Consider the following 21,316-nt stretch of genomic DNA (forward strand, 5'->3'; position numbering starts at 1 on the left):
CCGAGAGAGACATATTGTATGATCTCACTTAACATGTGGAATCTAAAAACAGCAACATAAAACTCACCCGCCAAGCTCCTGGAAAAAGAGATCAAATTTGTGGTTAGCAGGGAGAGGGAGGGTGTGGGGAGAGAGAACGGGAGGGCTACGGTCAAAAGGTCAGACTACCAGGTACAAGATGGGTGAGCCCTGGGGCCATCACGTGCAGCAGGTGACTACAGCTAGCTCTGCTGTGTGATGTACGGGACAGTCGTCACGAGAGTACCCTCGACCCTTGAGCAACGTGGGTTTGAACCATGTGGGCCCACTTAAACATGGGATTTTTTTGATAAATGTAGGACAGTACGGTAAGCGTATTTTCTTTATGATTTCAACGTTTTCTTTTCTCTAGCTTTCATTATTGTAAGAACACAGTACACAATACAGATAACATAAAACACATGTGGATTGACTGTTTATGGTCTTATTAAGGCTTCAGGTCACAGTAGCCTGTTAGTAATCACGTTTTCGGGGAGTCAGAGGTGATATGCGGGTTTGACTGCATGGAGCGTCAGTGCTCTGGTCCCTGCTTGTTCAAAGACCAGCTGTAGATCTAAGAGTTTTTATCACAAGGTGAAGTGTTTTTTATCTTTTTAGTGTGTCAGTATGAGGTGATAGATACCAACCAACCCTGTTGTGTTAATCATTTCACAAAATACATAAACCAAATCACCAAGCTGTACGCCTTAAACTTGTAGTAATCCTAGAGGAAAACCATAGGTTGGTGGTATTTTTAAAAAGAGCACAACAAAGCATGTACAATACGAGTTCAGTTTTGTTTTTAAGAATCCTACATAGTGGGGTCACTGGGTGGTGCAGTCGTTAAGTGTCCGACTCTTGGTTTTGGCTCAGGTGATGATCTCAGGGTCGTGAAACTGAGCTCTGCATGGGGCTCCGTGCTAAGCTCGGAGTCTGCTTATGACTCTCTCTGCCTCTGCCCCTCCTCACTGCGCACTCATGCTCTCTCTCTCTCAAATAAATTAAATTAAAAAATCGTACATAGCAGTGACCTCGCTTCAGTTCAGGTTCGATGCAGTGAGCACACTCCAGCCTGTCTCTCCCAGTTGGTGCAGCTGTAGGTCCAAGACCGGGTGCAGGGAGACGCTGTGTGAGGACTGAGAAGCGTACGGTAGCAGGTGGGCTGGGACGGAAGACCAGAATTGGACGTACATTGACCTGGTCTTGAGCTCATTGTTATCCCTCCTTCTGGCTCTCTCTCTCTACGTAGCTTCAGAAATTTAGATGAGAAAACTGCAAACTTCCCAACTAACCCACAGTGAAGTAGATAACCTGAATAACGAAGTAACTAACGAAGATATTGAACTTATAGTTGAAAACCTTCTGAAGAGAAATCTGTAAGCCTAAATTACTTCACTGGTGAAATGTACAAACGGGCGCCTGGGTGACTCAGCGGGTGACGCGTCTGCCTTCGGCTCAGGTCATGATCCCAGGGTCCTGGGATCGAGTCCCGCATCGGGCTCCCTGCTCAGCGGGGAGTCTGCTTCTCCCTCTCCCTCTCGCCCCCTGCTTGTGCTCTCTTGCACTCTCTGTCACATAAAGAAATCTTAAAAAAAAAATAAGTCTGTGTAATATTAGCAGTCTACAAAAGAAAACTCACGTGACTCTATCAATGCACAAAAAGTTTGGCAACATTCAAAATATTTTTAAAATTTCTGTTGAGATTTTTTTCTTTGATCCATGTGTTTTTGTGTTTTCAGAAATTTTTTTAAGATTTATCTGTTTATTTCATTTATTTTTTTACAATAATTTTTTATTATATTATAATAGTTAGTCACCATACAGTACATCCCTGGTTTTTGATGTAAAGTTCCATGATTCATTACTTGCGTATAACACCCAGTGCACCATGCAAGTTTTTAATCTCTCAAGTATTTTTGATTTTCCAGCTGTCTTTCTGTTACCGATTTCGAGTTCAATTCTGTTGTGGTCTGAGAGCAGACGTTGTATGATCTCTATTCTTTGAGTTCGTGAAGATGTGTTTCACGTCCCAGAATGTGTCTGTCTCGGTGAGAGCTCCCTGTGAGCTTGAGAAGGGGGCGTGTTCTGCTGTCGGGTGAAGTGGTCTGTAGACGCGCATTATGTCCAGAGGACGGATGGTGGCGTTGAGCTCCCCCGTGTCCTTGCAGACTTTCCGCCTGCTGGATCCGCCCTTTTCGGAGACAGGGTGCCTGATTCATCTCTTTCTCCTTGTAGCTCTTAGGGTTTGCCTCACACGGCGATGCTCTCTTGTTACGTGTGTAATGTCTTCTTGGAGAATTGACCCCTTCATCGTTCTGTTATGCCCCTCTTTAACTCTGGTAACTTCTTCCCTCTGAAGTCCGCTCTGTCTGAAATTCACAAGTTACTCCTTTCTTTTGATTATTGTTAGCGTCATATATCTTTCTCCATCCATTTACTTTTGATTTATATGTGTCAGTATAGTCATTTATTCATTTTATTTTAACATTTTTTAAAATAATTTATTTAATCTCTACACCCCCTGTGGGGCTCGAACTCATGACTCTGAGATCAAGAGTTGCATGCTCTTCTGACTGAACCAGCCAGGCGCCCCTGTGTCAGTATGTTTAAAGTGGATTTCTTGTAGACAGCACCTAGTTGGGTCTTAGTTTTTGATCCACTCTGATAATCTCTGTCTTTTAATTGGTGTGTTTAGACCATTGGCGTTCAACGTGATTGCTAATATAATCAGATTAATACATCTGCCATATTTGGTACTGTGTTCTATTTGCTGTTCTTTGTTTCTCCTTTTTTCTTACACTCTTTTTTTTTCTTATGTTTTTTTTTTTTTTTAAAGATTTTATTTATTTATTTGACAGAGAGACAGCCAGGGAGAGAGGGAACACAAGCAGGGGGAGTGGGAGAGGAAGAAGCAGGCTCTCTTTTTGTTTTTTTTTTTTAAGCAAATAAAGTTAGGGAATTTAATGAGCATAAATTAAGGGTGAAATTAATTTAATGCTCAGAGGCACATTGGTTTAGAACCTCACATGAACATGTTTAATAATGTAAACAAGATTCATATTTTCATAAATTGATGTTATTGTCACTTTTTAGACCATTTACCACTTTTAAAAATATTTCTCAGTTGTAATCTCTCTTGAAGCTCACTTCTTTATCTGTAGTCTCTTTACCTGCTGCCCGTCTTCACTTGCGTTGAGGTATAATTACAAAATCATAAGATGTTAGAGTATGCAGTATGATGATTTGATGTCTGTACACGTTATCGACAGCTTCCCCCTCACCCCTGCCTGGTTGAGTTAACACACCATCACCTCACAACGACCATGTTGTCAGCTGTGGTCAGCAGGGTACATAATCGATACTCAGACCTCACTCATTTTATAATTGACAGTTTGTACCCTTTTACCAACGTCTCCCTATTTTCCTTATCCCTGAGCCTCCTGGTAACCACTTTTTTACTCCGTTTCTATGAGTTCAGCTTAAAATTTTTTTTTAGGATTTTGCGTGTAAGTGATATGATGCAGTGTCTGTGTGGCTTATTTCTTTAGCGTGAGGCCCTCTAGCTTCATCCATGTCACTGCAGAGGCCAGGAGCTCCTTCTTTCCCACGGCTGAGTAATCTTCCATGGTGTCTCTCTGTGTCTACAGCTGTGTGTCACATGTGTATCATAGATACAGAGAGAGACCTATCTGTCTGTAGGTCTGTATCTGTACGTGTCTCACGTTTTCTTTATCCATTCGTTTGTCAGTGGACACTCAGGTTGTTTTCATGTCTTGGTTATCGTGAACATGGGAGTACAGATTCCTCTTTGAGATAAGTATTTTGTTTCCTCTGGATATAAACCCAGAAGTGGGATTGCTGGATCACATGGTATTTCTTGAGGAACCTCCATACTGTTTTCCACAGTGGCTGTTACGTTCCCACCAACAATGTTTAAGGGTCTCCTTTTCTACATATTCTTGCCAGCATTTGTTACCTTTGTCTTTTTTTTTTTTTTAAGATTTATTTATTTTAGAGAGAGTGAGAGAGAGAGAGAGCATAGTGGGGAGGGGCAGGGGGAGAGGGAGAGAAGCAGACTCCCTGCTTGAGCGTGGAGCCCGACGTGGGGCTCGGTCCCACGACCCTGAGATCACAACCCGAGCCGAAACCGAGAGTCAGACGCTCAGCTGACTGCACCACCCAGTCGTCCACCTTTTCTCTTTTTGATAATAGACATGACAGGTATGATGTGATGGTTCACTGTGGTTTTGATTTGCATTCCCTGACGATTAGTGGGGTTGAGCCACCTTTTCATGTGTCTGTTGCCCATTGTATGTCTTCTTTGGAAAAAATGTCCCTTTGTCCTTTTATTTATTTATGTTTTTAAAAGATTTTATTTATTTATTCGACAGACATAGGGACAGCCAGCGAGAGAGGGAACACAAGCAGGGGGAGTGGGAGAGGAAGAAGCAGGCTCCCAGCGGAGGAGCCCGATGTGGGGCTCGATCCCATAACGCCGGGATCATGCCCTGAGCCGAAGGCAGACACTTAACCGCTGTGCCACCCAGGTGCCCCCCCTTTGTCCCTTTAAAACAATTTTTCTCCTATTGAGTTGTATGAGTTCCTTGTATATTTTGGGTTTTCACCCCTTGTTGGATATGTGGTTTGCAAATATTTTCTCCCATTCCATAGTTTATCTTTTTGTTGTTGGCGGTCTCCTTTGCCATGCAGAAACTTTTTAGTTTGTTGTAGCCCCACTTGTTTATTTTTGCTTTTGTTGCCTTTGCTTTTGGTGTCTAACCCAAAAAATTATTGGCAAGATCAGTGTCATGGAGCTTATTCCCTGTGTTTTCTTCTAAGAATTTTATGGTTTTAGGTCTTATGTTCAAGTCTTTAATCCATTTGAGTGGATTTTTGTGTGTGTTGTGAGATGGGGTCCAGTTTCACTCTTGGACATGCAGCAATCCAGTTTTCCCAACACCATTTTGAAGATGTTCTCCTCTCCCCATTGTATATTCTTGGCTTCTTTGTTGAAAATTAACGATCGTGTATGCATGGGGTAATTTCTGGGCTCCGTTCTGTTCCATTGACCTATGTGTCTGTTTTTATGGCGGTACCATATCGTTTTGATTATGATGGCTTTAGAATATAATTTGAACCCAGGAAATGTGGTGTCTCCAGCTTTGTTCTTCTTTCTCAAGATCAGTATGTTTATTTGGGGTCTTTGGATTGCTTTTTCTATTTCTGTGAGAAATGCCATTGGAATTTTGATAGGGATTGAATTGAATCTGTACATTGCTTTTTGAGTAGTGTGGACATGTAAACAATTTTAATTCTTCCTATCCATGAGCAGGGGATGTTTCTATTTGTTTGTGTCTTCTTTAATTTCTTTGTTGTCTTTTACCTTCCTTGGTTAAATTTATTTTGAGGTATTTCATTATTTTCTTAATTTCTCTTTCTGATAGTTTATTGTTAGTGTATAGAAACACAACTGATTTTTGTATGTTAATGTCATATTCTGCAACTTTACTGAACTTGTTTATTTTAACAGATTTTTTTGGTGGAGTTTTTAGGATTTTCTATATATAATATGTCATCTGCAAATAGAGACAATTTTACTTCTTCCCTTCTGATTTGGATGCTTTTTAAATTTCTTTTTCCTGCCTGATTGCTGTGGCTAGGACTTTTTCAGTGCTGTGTTGAATAAAAGTGGTGAGAGTGGGTATCCTTGTCTTTCACCTGATCTTACAGGAAAGCTTTCTGCTTTTCACTGTTGAGTATGGTGTTAGCTCTAGGCTTGACATATATGGCTTTTATTATGTTGGGGTATGTTCTCCTAATACTTAGTTTTCTGAATGTTTATCATGAACTGTAGTTGAATTCTGTCAGATGCTTTTTCAGCACTGAGACGACTACATGATTTTACCCTTCATTTTGTTGGTGTGCTATATCACATTGGTTGATGTGCTATGTTGAACTGTGTTTGCATCCCAGGCGTAAATCCCACTTGATCAAGACCATGATCCTTTTAATGTACTGTTGAATTCAGTTTGCTGATTTTTGTTTGAGGATTTTTCCATCTATGTTCATCAGGGATATTGGCCTATAATCTTAAAGTGTCTTGTCTGGCTTTGGAGTCAGGGTAATGCTGGTCTTGTAAAATGAGTGTGAAAGTGTTCCATCCTCCTTGATATTTTAGAAGAGTTTGAGAAGATTTGTTATTGATCTTTAAATATTTGGTGGAATTCACCTGTGAAGCCATCTGATGATGAACTTTTATTTGTTGGGAATTTTTCAATTACTAATTCAGTCTCCTTACTGGTAATTGTTCTGTTCAGATTTTGTGTCTCTTCATGATTCTGTCTTGGGAGGTTCTATGTGTTTTAGGAATTTATCTACTAGGTTGTCTGATTTATTGGCATGTGATGTTACAGTCCTTTGTATTGGTGTAATACCAATTATAATGTCTCTTCTTTCATTTATAATTTGATGTATTTCAGTCCTTTTTTACTTGGTAAGTCTAGCTAAAGATTTGTTTATCTTAAAAAAAAAAAGCTAGCTCTTAGTTTCATTGGTCTTTTCTCTGCCTTTTTAGTCTCTGTTTCTTGTGTTTCCACTCTGGTCCCTGTTATTTCCTTCCTTCCAACTTTGGGCTAGTTTGTTCTTGTTGTACGTCCTTAGGTGCAGAGTTAGATTGTCTGAGATCTTTGTTTTTTTCCCTCTCTCTTGTTTTAAAATATTTTATTTATTTATTAGAGAGAGAGAGAGCATGAGCAGTGGTTGAGAGCTGGGGGCGGGGAGGGCGAAGCAGAGGCAGGGGGAGAAGCAGACTTCCTAATGAGCAGGGAGCCCGACGTGGGACTCAATCCCAGGACCCTGGGATCATGACCTGAGCCGAAGGCAGACGCTTCACCGACCGAGCCTCCCAGGTGCCCCGAGATCTTGTTTTCCCTTAATGTAGGCGTTTATTTTTATAAACTTCCCTGTTAGACCTGCTTTTGCTGCATGCCATAAGTTTTAGTATATTGTATCTCCATCTTCATTTGTCTCAAGATGTTATTTGATTTCTCTTTTGAATTCTTCTTTTACCCAATGATTGTTCAGGAATATGTCGTCTAATCTCTACGTATTTGTGAATTTTCCAGGTTTCTTCTTGTTTTTTATTTCTAGTTTCATACCACTTAGTCAGAAAAGATGCTTGATATGATTTCAGTCTTCTTTTTTTTTTAAGATTTTATTTGTTTATTCGAGAGAGAGATTGAGAGAATGAGTGGGGGGAGGGGCAGAGGCAGAGGTAGACGTAGACTCCCCGCTGCGCAGGGAGCCCAATGCGGGTCTCGCTCCCAAGACCCCGGGATCATGACCTGAGCCGAAGGCAGACGCTTTACCAACTGAGCCACCCAGGCGCCCTGATTTCAGTCTTCTTATATTTGTTAAGACTTGTTTTTTGTCTTAACGTGCGATCTGTCCTGAGGAATGTTCCGTGTGTGCTTCAGAGGAATGTGTATGCTGTTGCTGTTGGGTGGAATGTTGTATATATGTCTGTTAGGCCATCTGGCCTCTAACACACAGTGTAAATCCAGTGTTTCCTTATGATTTTTTGTCTGGATGACCTATCCATTGTCAAAAGTGGGTTACTACGTACCCTCTTCTTACTCCACATTCGCTTTAAGTATTTAGGTGCTCTGTCCTTTGAGGTTTTGACTGGACTTTTTATCTAACTCCATTCTCTCTCCTTTCTGAGCATATCAATTATACTTTTTTATTTTTTTAACCTTTTAAGTGGTTGCCACGTAGTTTGCAGTACACAGTCACAGCTGATCTAAGTCCACCTTCACGTAACACTACACCGCTTTGTGGGTGGTGCGCCTCATGACAAAATAACCCTGATTCCTCCCTCCCGTCCCTTGTGTGGTCCTTGTCGTTCATTTCACTTATATATAAGCATACGTCTTACATACATACACACACATGAGCATACGTGGTCAAATACTGTGTTGCTATTATTTTGAACAAATTGTTAGATCAATTAAGAATAAGAAAAATATGTTTTAATTTTAACTTCACTTGTTCCTTCTTCAGTGCTTTTCTCTATATAGATCTAAGTTTCTGATCTGTGTCATGTCTTTCTCTCTAAAGAACTTCTATTTAACATTTCTTGCAAGGCAGGTCTACTGGCAACAAAGTCCCTCAATTTCTCTTTATCTGAGAAAGTCTATTACTTTTTCACTTTTTAAAAAAATATTTATTAGCGAGAGAGAGCACGAGTGGGGGAAGGAGCAGAGGGAGAAGGAGAAGCAGACTCCCCGGGAGCCTGACAAGGGCCTGGAGCCCGATGTGGGGCTCGATCTCAGAACCATGGGATCGTGACCTGAGCTGAAGTCAGGTCCTTGACTGACTGAGCCACCCAGGCTCCCCTTCTCTTTCCCTTTTAAAGGAATTCTAGATTGGTAGGGTTTTTTTTCTCTCAATACTTGTAATTTTTCACTCTGCTCTTTTCTTGCTTCCATGGTTTCTGAGGGGAAGTCAGATGTAATTTTGTCTTTATAACTGTAGGGAGAGAGTTTTTTCTCTGCCTTCCTTAAGGATTGTTTCTTTATCTTTGAGTTTCTGTAGTTTGAAAGTGGTATGCCCAGGTATACTCTGTGTGTGTGTGTGTGTGTGTGTGTGTGTGTGTGTGTGTTAGTTTTTACTGAGGTGGGAAGGAGGAGGGGGAGAGCGAGAGAGAGAATCCCAAGCAGGCTCCATGCCCAGCACAGAGCCCAACACAGGGCTTGATCTAACGACCTTGAGATCATGAGCTGAGCCGAAATCCAGAGTCGTATGCTTAACTGACCGAGATACCCAGGCACCCCGAGGTATACTGTTTTTAAGCATTTATCCTGCTTGGTGTAATCTGAGCTTCCTGGATCTGTGGGTTGGTGTCTGACATTAATTTGGTAAAGTTCTCAGTCATTATTACTTCGAATATTTCTTCTGTTCCTTTCTCTTTTTCTCCTTCTGGTATTCTCATTTTGTGTATGTTACACCTTTTGGAGTTGTCTTACAGACCTTGTATATTTTGTTCTGTTTTTTCAGCCTTTGTCTTCTTCGCTTTTCAGTTTTGGAGGTTACTGGCTTCCAGCTTCAAGCTCAGAGATTCTTTCCTCAGACATGCCCTGTCTACTAATAAGCCCATCGAAGACATTCTTCATTTCCGTTACAGTATTTTTTATCTTGAGCATTTCTTTCTGTCTTAGGATTTCGATTTCTCTGTTTGCGCTGCCCGTCTGTTCTGGCGTGCTGTCTGTGTTACCTGCTAGAACCCTTAGCGTATTAATCGTAGCGGTGTTCAATTCCCAGCCTGATAATTCCAGCATCTCTACCATATCTGAGTTTGGTTCTGATGCTTGTTTTGTGTCTTCAGACTGTGTTATTCGCCTCATAATTTTTTTACTGGTAGCCTTGTGTGATGTCCTGGGCAAAGGAACTGCTGCGAATAGGCTTTTAGTAATGTGGTGGTGAGGTGTGGGGGATGCGGAAGCATCCTAGCGTCCCATGATTAGGTCTCAGTCCTTCAGTGAACTGTGTCTCTAGACTGGGAGCCTCACAAGTATTTCTCCGTTTCTTTCCCCCCTTTTAGGTGGGACGGGTGGCTAGAGGGGTCTGGAGTTGAGCGTTTCGCTCTTCCCAGCTCACTTGGGTTAGGTTCTGAGGAACTAGTTTCTCCAGACGCCAGACCCTGTTCAGAAGAACAGAATGCTCTGGCAGATTTCAGAATGGTTTCTTTCCCTCTGCCCTGTGAGAAGCACGAGGGGATTTTTCTCTGGCATTTGCTGTGGGAAGCTGGTGACGGTCCAGGAGGGAACACTCACAGACATGTGGGGTCCCCGTGTGACTGAGCCCGCCTGGCGTTTGTAACACTCAGAGTTGTCCCTGCTGAGCCTCCAGCAGCTCATCGGTCAGGCTTCACATCGTTCCAGGGGAGGGTTCTGCTGCAGTAACTGGTGACTCTGTGTAAGCCTGCTGGGTTCTCGAATGTTGGAGGGAGCAGATTGCTCTGTGACCGAATAGCTCTTACATCTCTAGGAAGAGTTGTTGATTTTTCATTTGCTTTTTACTTGTTAGGGCAGAATGGCAACCTCTGTGCTTCTGGTATGCTGGGCTGGAAAATTCAGCTTCAGTTTGTAATTCTCAAACTTCTAATAGAAAGGAATTTACTGTGTGGTGACTAACATAACATAATAAAAAATTAAAAAAAAAACCAAAAAACAAAAAAAAAAGATGAAAAAAAACCAAACAAAATAAAGGAATTTGCTCAACCTGATAAAGGGCATCTATAAGACACATATAGCCGCTTAACGGTGAAAGAAGAGGAGGAGGAGGTGGGATGACTGCTCCGAAATTCCTGCTCGGCATTGTACTGGAAATCCCAACCAGTGCAAGAACCAAAGAAAGAAAAGGTTGAGAACACGGAAATAAACCGTCCCTGTTCTCAGACCACATGATTATCTTTGTAGAAATATCCAAGGAATCTCCAAGAAAGTTCCTTGAACTGAAAGGCACATTTAAGAAGGTCACAGAATGCAATCAAAAGGCAGTCATATTGTTTTAATTTATTTTTTTATGTTTTGGGGCAGTCATATTTTTATATACGAACAGTGTGTCGTAGCTTTTGCAGTAACCCCCCAAACATGGAATACTTAGAAAGGTTACAAGACATGTACAAGTTTTGTAGGCCAAAAACTGTAAGTTGCTGTTGAAAGAAGTCACAGAAAACGTCCAAATAAGTGGAGAGGAATGGTGTTCAAGGGGTGGAAGGCAGGCTAGTAAAGGTGTCTCTTCCCAGACCGATCTGTAGCTACAACAGTTCCAGACAGTCTGAGCAGGACTTTTTTGTCAATATAGACAAGCTCATTGTAAAATTTATGTGGAAAGTAAAGAAACTAGAATAGTTGATACAATTTTTTTAAAAGATTTATTTGAGAGACAGTGAGTGAGCACAAGCGGGGGGAGGGGCAGAGTGAGAAGGACAACAGACTCCCCACTGAGTAAGGACCCCGATGGGGGCTCGATTCCAGGACCCTGGGATCATGACCCATGATGAAGGCAGACACTTACCGACTGAGCCACCCAGGCGCCCCAGCTGATACAATTTTTAAGAGAAGAATAAAATTGGAAGAATTACAGGCCTGACTTTAAAACTTAGCATAAAGCTGTAGCAGTCAAGACAGTATGGTATTGGTGACAGAATAGACACATAAGTCAATGGAATAAACTAGAGAAGTAGATTCCTAAAAATATTGTCAATTGATTTTTAACAGGGGAGCAAAATCAGTGTAATAGTCTTTTCATTAGAAGATATTAGCACAGTTAATTGGATATCCATATGCAAAAAAAAAAGAAAGAAAGAAAAACTTCTTTTTTAAGCTTCATACCTTTTACCAAAATGTTAATTCAGAATTGATTCTACATCTAATAGCATAGGACTATAAAATTATAAAACTTTCAGAAGAAATCTTGGGAGAAAATCTTCATGGGTTAGGCATAGAGTTTTTAGTTGATTCTTAAAGCATGATCCATTAAAGAAAAAGTTGATATGCCAGACTTCATCAAAATTAAAAATGTCTGCTCTGTAAAAGAAAATGAAAAGACATGGAAAGATTGGGAGAAAATATTTGCAAATCACATGTCTCATGTGTACCCTGAATATACAAAGAACTCTCAAAATTCAGCAGGAAGAAGGTAAACAACCTAAATGAAAAATGGGCAAAAGACTTGAACAGAGACTTTACCAGACTCTGTAGATGGATTAGAAATAAGCATGTGAAAAGACATTAAACATTCTTAGTCATCAGGGACATACAAACTAAAACTGTCATGAGGTATCACTACCCACTTACTGAAATGGCTAAAATTTTAGTAGTACCCAGTGCTGTGGGCAGCTAAAACTCCTGGTAACTACCCAGCCACTCTGGAAAACCCTTGGCCAGTTCCGGATAAGGTTATAGGTACACTTACTGCACGACCCAGTAATTGCACTTCCGAGTATGGACGCGGAGAGACACAGGCTGTGTTCTCGCAGAAGCCTGTGCGTGAATGTTTATACTGGCTCAGTTATAATTGCCCAAGAGCTGGAAACGACCCAGGTGTCCTTCAGCAGGTGATCGGATGCGCACCTGTGGCACGCCCACACCATGGAATAGCGCTGGGCAAGAAAGAGTGAACTACTGACGCACGGACATCACGGGCAGAGCCCAGACACACCACACCAGCATCGCTGCGGTTACGTGGTATCGTTAGAACAGCGTGACATTGTAACAAGGAAGGACAAACAGAACAGGATAGAAAGAGTAGGACAGGACCTGTTAGCATATGAAAAAGTTGGTATCATGAGTGGAAGAAGCCAGTCTTAAAAATGTGTACTCTGTGATTCCACTTGTAGGACATTCTCCAAAAGACAAAGCCACAGGGAGGCCACTTGGTGATTTCCAGAGGTTGGAGGTGGTGGGAGGAGGGGACCATAAAGGATATCACGAGGACCGTTTGGGGTAACGGAGCTGTTCTGTATCCTGGTTGTGGTTGCACAGATCCGTACGAGTGTTAAAATTTGTAGACTAACTGATTTACTGTTGATAATTTAACAACATAAAATTAAAAATTACCTGTGTATGATTTTCACATGTGTGCATGTGTGTGTCAAGAAAAGTCCTTGAGGATAAACTGCCAAGCAACCAGTGTTTCCTTTTGGGTGCTGGGTTTACTCATGACTTCTATGTTTGTTTGTGCTTTTCTGAGTTTCCTTCCACACTGAGCCTGTAGCACTTCTACAGTAAAAACTGCCTGAAGTTACTCAGGAGAAAACCCTCTGGGGTTGCCCTCAGTTGCAGGATGAAGTGCCTCTGGCCTTGCCTGCACACTCCCTGCACTCTCTTGTTCAGACACAAGGGCTGACTTCTTGGGGCTGCTAACACCCCCCGTTCCCCGTCTCAGGCATCACGTGCCACCTGTCCATGTGTTCTGAGAGGTGTGAGGTGGCGTTAGGCTGCTCTTAGGAGTTAGGTACCTATGAACCTCCATGGCACACCTGCTTTAATGTTTCATGTTTTTAAGAAGTGATTTCAGTCAACTTCCATGACAGGGTTATGAAAATTCTGAGAATACCCCAGGCCAAATTTATAGTTTGACAGTGAAAACTCTGCAGCCCTTCGGGGCTCTTCAAAAGGGGAAGTAGCAGCTGACCTGGGGCTGAGGGAGATGGCGAGAGGGAAGATCTCTTGACTGTGGGCTGGGCCCCGTTGTGAACTCCGTCTGATGGGAACTGGTGTGAGTCCTCCCAGGCTGTGGTCGGAATCAGCGACACCACCCGTGTGGGTACAAGGTAAGTCCCCCCAGACTCACAGACACGGTCTCAGTCACCACGTCCCCTGTGTGTCTCCCTCCTGCGCAGTTTGAGTTCATGATTGAGTCGATCCTGTACGCCCGGGACGTGTGGCTGAAGGAGGACGGGGTCATCTGGCCGACCACGGCGGCTTTGCACCTCGTGCCCTGCAGTGCTGACAGAGACTACCGCAGCAAGGTGCTCTTCTGGGACAACGCCTACGAGTTCAACCTCAGCGCCCTCAAGTGAGTGCGGCGGGGCGGGGCCGGCGCGTTCCTGGCCGCCGGGCTGTGCGCCCCGGCTTTCTAGACACAGAATGACAGCTCTGTCGTAGAGCCTGCCGTGACGCTGGTCTGAGTTCACTCACCGGCCTAAACTTCGCAGCTTGACTCTGATGCTTTAAACTGGTAACAGATGTGATGGGGATTGACAAGTCTTTTGCAATCCAAGTTCTCAAATATAATGGGAAAAATGTGGTCATGGTTAAAAACAAGGCCTTTATAAATATGTGGTCTGTTGACACACAAATATATGTTCCTACTAAGAGCTCTTCGTTTTTAAAGGACCAGAAAGTGTATTTGTGAATCGGTCCTGGCGGTTGCAGAGGAAGCCATGCTCCAGAGTAGTTGCTTTCCTCACTTTAACACACGGACGCGCACGCACAGCTGGACTTCAGGTTGACTCAGAATGATTGGCTGATAAGGCCGTCACATTTCCAGCGTTGCCTCTTCTGAGACGATGGTGACAGAAGCTAGCGTGCCGTGGTTGTTTGAGGCCCAGTGTCAGCCCCCTGGGAAGTAGGGGAGGGCCCACTGGTCAGGACATGCAGGAAGCCTCACGCATGCAGTGAGGCCAGGCGAGCCTGGACGCCTGCTGGATGCAGAAGGTGGGAAACTGGCAGCACGATGGGGGGCTCTGGGCCTTTTTGGATTTTATTAAACAATTAAAAAAAAGAAATAGCGCAAAGGTAAGGAATCCTCCCCAGTTAACATGTTGAATCACTGCCCTCTCAACCCTAACCCAAAGGGAATGGAGAGGAGAGGTCCCTGGCAGAGCCGTTCTGTCGTTCACATAGGGGAAAACGAGCAGGAAGGGCTGGGAGGGTTTGAAGTAGAGCAGCGAGGAGGTTCTCATGTGCCCAGGTGTAACGTCGGAGCTGGGGGCACAGTGGTGCAGGCAGAGTGGTCCTGAGACAAGAAAGGACAGAGCAGCACAGGTGGGCACACACCAAACGCGTGGGAGAGGTGGGGGCGTGAGGGGCACAGGTGGCAAAGTGTTCTGGGCCGTTGACGGGCCCTTGAAACTCTTGCCTTCTCTCCTACTGTATGCGGAAATTTAATTTCACGTGGATTTAAGAGTTTTGTGTTGAAACATCTGCATCAACCACAGCAATCTTGGGGCCTCCGCTTCAGGCTTGATACGGAGAGGAGGTCAGCAGAGAGAAAGATGGCAGCCCTGGACTCAGTCTAAAAATCGACAGCGTCTGTGCACCAGCAGCATAAATACAGTTTAAAAAGCAGCGACTACTTAGAGAAAGTTGCTAGCTGACAGATCCTAGAGTCAGAAAAAGACGAACGTCCCGTGAAATTATGGCCAAGTCGCAGGAATCGGCAAGTCACAAACCCTAAATAAAATCAATAAATATTTGAAAGAAATTGCAACATCGTTAGTAATCGAAATGCAAATTAAAGCGGATGCCATCCATGCCACTAGGTGAGCAGGGCTAACTTAGAGCAGCAGTCGGTGAGCTGCAGGGGGATGGGGGAGACGAGCCCCTGCACCCAGAGCTGTGGGTGCAGGGGGCCTGCCGGCTGGCGTCCAGCATCCACCCCCATCCCCGTCAGCCCCGCATGCACAACGCGGGGAACGTTCCACAGGAACGTGGCTGGGTTGCTGTGTATCCATCCTGTGGATGAAGAGACGGTGAAACCGGTAGGACACAGAGCACGTTACAGAATGGCTTCACTTTGCATAGAAAATACATAAATGTATCTCCGGGGGAGAAGATGATTGTATCAGTGCTGAGGCAAGAGCACGGGAGATTCACGTTTTTTCTCTGTACCTTTATATCTTCCCAGTTCCTTATACGTGCGTCATTATTTTTATCAGAAAAATATTAAAAATATGCCCATATTGAGGCATCTTTATTTAAAATGTTGACTTATAATTGCTCTTTCAGAAGTTACTTCTCTGCTTAATTTTTGAAGCATTTCTGCGGTAAATGGTAGGTGACTTTGGGCAAGCACAGCGTTCAGCAGTGGAACGGGCGGAGGTTAGACATGGTGACAAGAAGATGACCACACAGGGGCTCAGCGCCTGTGTCTGGGCTGGACTGACGCAGGGCAGGGACTCCTGAGAGTTGGGCGCCGGTGGGCGTCTGCAGGCCTGTTGGTTCACCACATTTCTTACAGAATCATCTAGAACAGGAGAATCTTTAATTTCCTGTGCCAATCTTCCTCTTCTGTACTCACCCTTCTTATGCTGTGAGATGATGACGTGTCCACGTGATGAGGTGAAGTCAGGCGAGCGAGCAGCACTGGGCTCCACGCACCTTCTGGCCACACGTCAGGAGGAGGGCCGCGGAATGGGTCTGGGCACTGCCTGTGTGGGAAAGATTGGTTTCCGAGTGTTCAGGCCCCATGAAGAGGCGGGAGGCGCTCGCTCCACCCTCACACTCGCCAGGCCGCCTGTAGGGACCTCCAGCCCTGCCTTGGTGCCCTGGTGCTGCAGGCCGTGGAATTCCTGCTGATGCTGGCGGGAGAAAGCGAGCGCTGTGGTCGTGTGTGTGTGTGTGTGTGTGTGTGTGTGTGTGTGTGTGGCCCGAGATGTTCATGCACGCCTCTGAGCAGTTCCTTTGACTTTTTCCCTAGATCTTTAGCAATTAAGGAGTTTTTTTCGAAGCCCAAGTATAACCACATTTTGAAACCAGAAGACTGTCTCTCTGAACCGTGCACGATACTACAGCTGGACATGAGAACCGTGCAGATTGCTGACCTAGAGGTGAGAGAAGATGGGTGCTTCCCTCTCACATTAAGTCAGCAGCGCGCGCACACCGAGACTTCTGTGCGAACGTTACGAACCTTGCCTTTGATTTTCCCAGAGTCTTGCCTTTTTATGCTGATTTTGTATTTTATATTCTTACATTACTTTCTTTATCGTTGACCTCTATAACATCCTCAGTGCTTCTTAGATTATGTTTAATATCTTCAGCATCTTCAGATTCTAATAAATTATATCCAGTTTCTTCAGGGACTTTGAATTAAGTATTTTTTTGCTACTGTTGATGACAAATTTCTTAATTCTTACGTTTACTTACGCCCTGTTGCCACGAGGTGGCGCCTGTGGATTCGGGAGGATCTCATTTTAAGGGTGTGCGGGGGAGGCTCAGGAGGGGGAGAGCGTGGGGGTCATTGGAAGCCCCTCCCGGGGCTCAGATGGGCAGAACAACGTGGGAACTGAACGCTGGACTCTGTACTTAGTTTTGCAGAATAAAGACCCAGCTGGAAACTTTATTTATGCAAAGCATTGAGAAGAAACAGTATTCCACTCAAATTTGGGCAAACGAGGCCCAAATTGCTTGAAACCTTTTCTGGTTATCTGCAGCATTTGAATGTATGGTGCCAGTTTTCATACTTCCAGAGAAGGAAATTCTATACGGTGTTTGACGTGTTCAAGTGAACTAGCAAGTTACATTCGTATTTACTGAACTAGATGGTAGCGCTGCTGAATGCAGTGCAGGGTGGTGGGATCTGGGAGGTGGGGCGCCGGGAGGTCCTTGCAGCCTGTTGTCTCGTGCTTACGGAAACCCTGTCCCTCTCTTCTCGTTGGCTTGAACAGACAATGAAAGGCGAGCTGCACTTTGAGATCAGGAAAGCCGGCACTCTGCATGGATTTACAGCCTGGTTCAGCGTCCGCTTTCAGAGCCTGGAGGAGGACGAGCCCCAGCTGGTGCTGAGCACAGGCCCGTTGCACCCGTGAGTGTGTGCCTCCCGCGGGGCTCCGTGCAGCAGCCCCAGGAGGAGCTGACGCCGGTGGCCTGCCTTTGCGTCGTCAGCATGACAGCAGTGCCGCAGAGATCTAGCAATCCTGGGTCATGACCTAGACTCTGCAGACCAGGCTGCCCTGGGCGTGGAACAGGGTGTGTGGGCAGGGGGAAGGCAAGTCTAGGGCCATGCCCCACTCGCCCCTGCACTGGGCTTCCCTGGGCTGCCCTCTGACCCCTGTGTGAACCGGAGGAGCAGACTCGGGCTTCCCCAGGTGCCCTGGATGCTCCTTTAGCTTCCCATGGTCTCCTACAAACACAGTCCACAGAACTCTAGGGGCTTTTAACTCGGATGTTCTGGGGCAAGGTCAGTGCTTGTTGAGACAAAGTAAAAAAAAAAAAAGATTTTATTTATTTATTTGACAGAGAGCAAGCAACAGAGCATGAGCAGGGGGAGCGGTGGGCAGAGGGAGAGGGAGATGCAGACTCCCCACTGAGCAGGGAGCCCGATGCGGGGCTCGATCCCAGGACCCCAGGGTCACTGACTTGAGCCAAAGGCAGAGGCTTCACTGACTGAGCCACCCAGGCACCCTTGAGATGCATTTTTCTGCGGTAACATTTTGATGCTGCACACTTGCTTGGGCATGCTGGGAAGCTGACGTGGTCTGCTTCGGTGCTGGACACAGCAGCCCTGTGGAAACGCTGCCTTCCTCCGGGGACTTGGTGTCCTGCTCAGTAACTACCCTGGACCGGGGAGGGTTGCAGCAACGTCTGGGTTAGATGCTGGCTGTGGCGGTAGGCCCGGAAGGACCCAGATGTCCTTCTGTAAAGTGGGAGCAGAGCTGAGGGGCTGGGTGCCCGGAGCCTCCTGTGGAGGTGGCAGGGCTGGGGCTCCGGCCAGCCTTCCTTCCAGATCCCTCCAGCACAGATGCGAGCTGTCACCAGATGGGGGTAGGAGCACTGGAAACGCAGTGGACAGTCCTGTGCCTGGGTGGTCTGCCAGTGCGTCCCCACACAGGTGTTGTGGGGCAGGCAGGGTGCAGATGCGGGACATGCACTCTGTGAAGGCCGAGAGAGACTCACAGTGGTTGAGGCAGGAGGGATGTGAGCTGGTGACTGTGACTGTGAGGTGCGTGCCAGGTGTCGGGCAGAGGAGGCGGGGGTGGTCGTGCCATGCTGTCAGAGCTGGTGGAGGCTAAAGTGTGACCATTTCTCCCGAATGTTACAAGTGTTGTGCTCATCTGCCAGCTGACCCTCACGGGAATAGTGACTCTTTTGGGCTGTGGAAACTAGAACGTAGGCATTGGCAGCTTAGAGACCGAGCAGGGGACTTTGGGTAGATGCCCGCTGTGCCAGGGTGCAAGGGACCCTGTGCCCGGCCACGTGTCCTCTGAGCCACCAGCGCCAGCTGCCCTCGCCCTCCCGGAATCTGGGTAGCATGCAGGAGCCGTGTCCGCCCTGGGTTGTAACTCAGTCCCTGGAACCCACAGAGGCCGTCCGGGTCGTAGGGCTGGGGTGTGTCTGTCCTGCAGGTAAGCCTGAAGGGTCCGGCTCCAGAGAGGTGACCCCGTGCTCCTTGTCTTGCAGCACCACCCACTGGAAGCAGGTGTTGTTCATGATGGACGAGCCTGTCTCCGTCCTCACGGGAGATGTGGTCACAGGCTCGGTCGTGTTGCAGAGAAACCCCGTGTGGAGGAGGCACATGTCCGTGGCGCTGAGCTGGTCTGTCACTTCCACACAAGACCCCACGTCGCAGAAAGTAAGCTACTTAGCTGTGAAGTCAGGTGCTGGGGCGCTGGTCCTGGGAGACAGGTCTGGGGTGATCACAGTGGCCAGACCACACGGCCTCGTCTGCTGCGTTATTTTTCTGACCCTCCTGATGGGAAGTGGATGCTGTATCTTGCAGAACAGGAAACGGGGGGGGGGGGGGCAAGAAGGTGAGTGTGTGAGGGCAGAGGCCCAGCCCAGCCACGGTCCACCCTTTCTGTGTGCGGGAGGCCCCGGTGGGGAGCCGGGCCTGGGGGCCGACCCACTGCACGTGGTGCATGATGTAGGCATGTGCTGTGAGTCACCTCCGGACCGTGGCAGCGGTGTGAGGGCCGAGGGCCGAGGAGCCGTCCCACCCGTGGTGAACTCTGGCCAGGTGGGGCCTGCGGTATTGTGTCCCACAGAGGCTGCTGGGTGAGGGATTCTCAGGGTTAGTGTAGGACAGAAAAGAAAATCAGATAGCTTCTCTTTATGTTTTAATACCTCTTTTATACTTTGTTTTATGCTGATTTTATGTTGAAAGTTTTAATGTTTGTCATTTAAAACATTTTTGCCCCTAAATGTTCTTTTGTGCGATATTAAATTATTAGGAAATACTGCGTGTTAATCATACTGAAGTGATTTCTGATTTGATCGCTTCATTTTGTCTGTCTTTTCAGGGTGGAGAAAAAGTCTTTCCCATCTGGAGATGACACTTGAAGCTCTGTGGGAAGCAGTGTGCAGATACTGCAGGAATGAACCCGAGTGAATGAAGGCGCACTGGGATGGGAGCCCACGTTCTCTCTGCCCGGCGGGCGGGATCACCTGTGTCCGTGGGCTCGGGGCCGTGGTCTGGGTCGTCCTCGGATGACTGCGCTGGGCTCGGCGGGAACTCCCTCACCACCGTCACTGCCTGTGTCCATCCTCTAGAAGTAGGCTGTGTTTCCAGGTGTCCACCAGTGGTGTCCACAGTGCTAGCCTGTGGTCAGTTGGTGGCACAGTGTCCCTAGCTAGGTCTAGTTCTAAACTCGTAGGACACACACGCATCAACCTTGTACTCCTGTGAAAGTGACTGTTCACGCGTCATGTGTCATGGTGTCCTTGCTGTCCTGGTTCCTCCCTCGCCGTGCGGAAGCCGTGCGGGACCTGGAGCTGGCAATGCATGTGACGGGACTCTGCATGGATAGTACAGTTGTAGAGATGTCTTCCAGATAAATTATGTGTTGGCACATAGCACATGTCCAATAAATATTTTTAAATAAATGAATGTTGGCGTGCATCGCATTTCTCTGCACACACGCTCTGTTTATAAGCAGGGGTCACACTCTGCACATTGCTTTGTAACCATTCTCTTCTAATAGGAAGAAACTTCCATGCCTGGAGGGACAGGTCTACAGCTTTTTGTGTGTGTTGTTTTGATTTTTGGTTAACTTTTTATTGAAATATAAAATATATAGCCCAAACCACATAAGTTATGAGTGTATAGATGGGTGAAATTTCAGAGTGGACATCTGTGTAACAAGCACTCAGGCCGAGACACTTCAACCTCCTGGGGGCCCCCAAGTGCCCCGTCCACTCAGTACTTCCCAGGGGCGGGGAATGCCCAGCTTATGACACTATAGATTGCTTTTGCCTGGTTTGAAACATGGAGTGGAGTTATAAATTGTCTATTTTCTATAGACTGTTTGTGTCCTCCCCAAATTCCTAGGTTGGAAACGACCCCTCAAGGTGACGCTGTTAGGAGGTGGGGACTTTGGCAGGTGGTTAGGCCATGAGGGGGAGCCCCCGTGATGGGATCCGTGCCCTTCAAGGAGAGAGTCCAGAGAAGGTGGCTGTCTGGGGACCAGGAAGCGGACGTCCAGCCTGCAGACTGAGCAGGAAGCTAATGTCCAAGCCGCCTGGTAAGTGTCCCTTTTGCGTCAGCCTCCTTCAGTTCACGTTGCATGTGTGAGACCTGACCGTGGGCTGTGTGCAGTATCCCGCCGGCCGGTGTAGCCCAGCTCGCGTCGTCTTCCCCTGGGGGGGACAGCTGGGCTGCTCCCCACGTGCGGCTGCCATGGTGGGTGCACACCCAGAGTCCAGCTTCACTAGGAGCGGCCCGACGTTTTCAGACGTCCCTCCTCGCGGTCGTGCGAGGCGAGGTGCTGTGCGCCCTCAGCCCCCACCGTGTTTGCCTTTTGCCCGTCCTGGCGGGCCTGTGGACGTGGTGGGCGGTGGTCTGTTTCTCATCA

General features: G+C 46.4%; 1 protein-coding gene across 1 annotated transcript in view; it reads left to right on the top strand.

Annotated features, from left to right (window-relative positions):
• Positions 1-20,352, top strand: part of PRMT2 (protein arginine methyltransferase 2) — a 38,213-nt gene extending 17,861 nt beyond the window's left edge. Inside the window, exons 7-11 of the mRNA XM_045776950.2 lie at positions 13,427-13,602; positions 16,228-16,357; positions 17,195-17,331; positions 18,927-19,098; positions 19,766-20,352. Coding sequence (XP_045632906.2) covers positions 13,427-13,602; positions 16,228-16,357; positions 17,195-17,331; positions 18,927-19,098; positions 19,766-19,798 — 648 coding nt within the window. The 3' untranslated portion in view covers positions 19,799-20,352. The remainder of the gene's footprint in view (positions 1-13,426; positions 13,603-16,227; positions 16,358-17,194; positions 17,332-18,926; positions 19,099-19,765) is intronic.
• The last annotated feature ends 964 nt before the right edge of the window (positions 20,353-21,316 follow it).

The sequence above is a fragment of the Ursus americanus genome, chromosome 4, assembly GCF_024610735.1.
Source record: "Ursus americanus isolate L20-20 chromosome 4, mUrsAme1.1.p, whole genome shotgun sequence".
NCBI lineage: Eukaryota > Metazoa > Chordata > Mammalia > Carnivora > Ursidae > Ursus > Ursus americanus.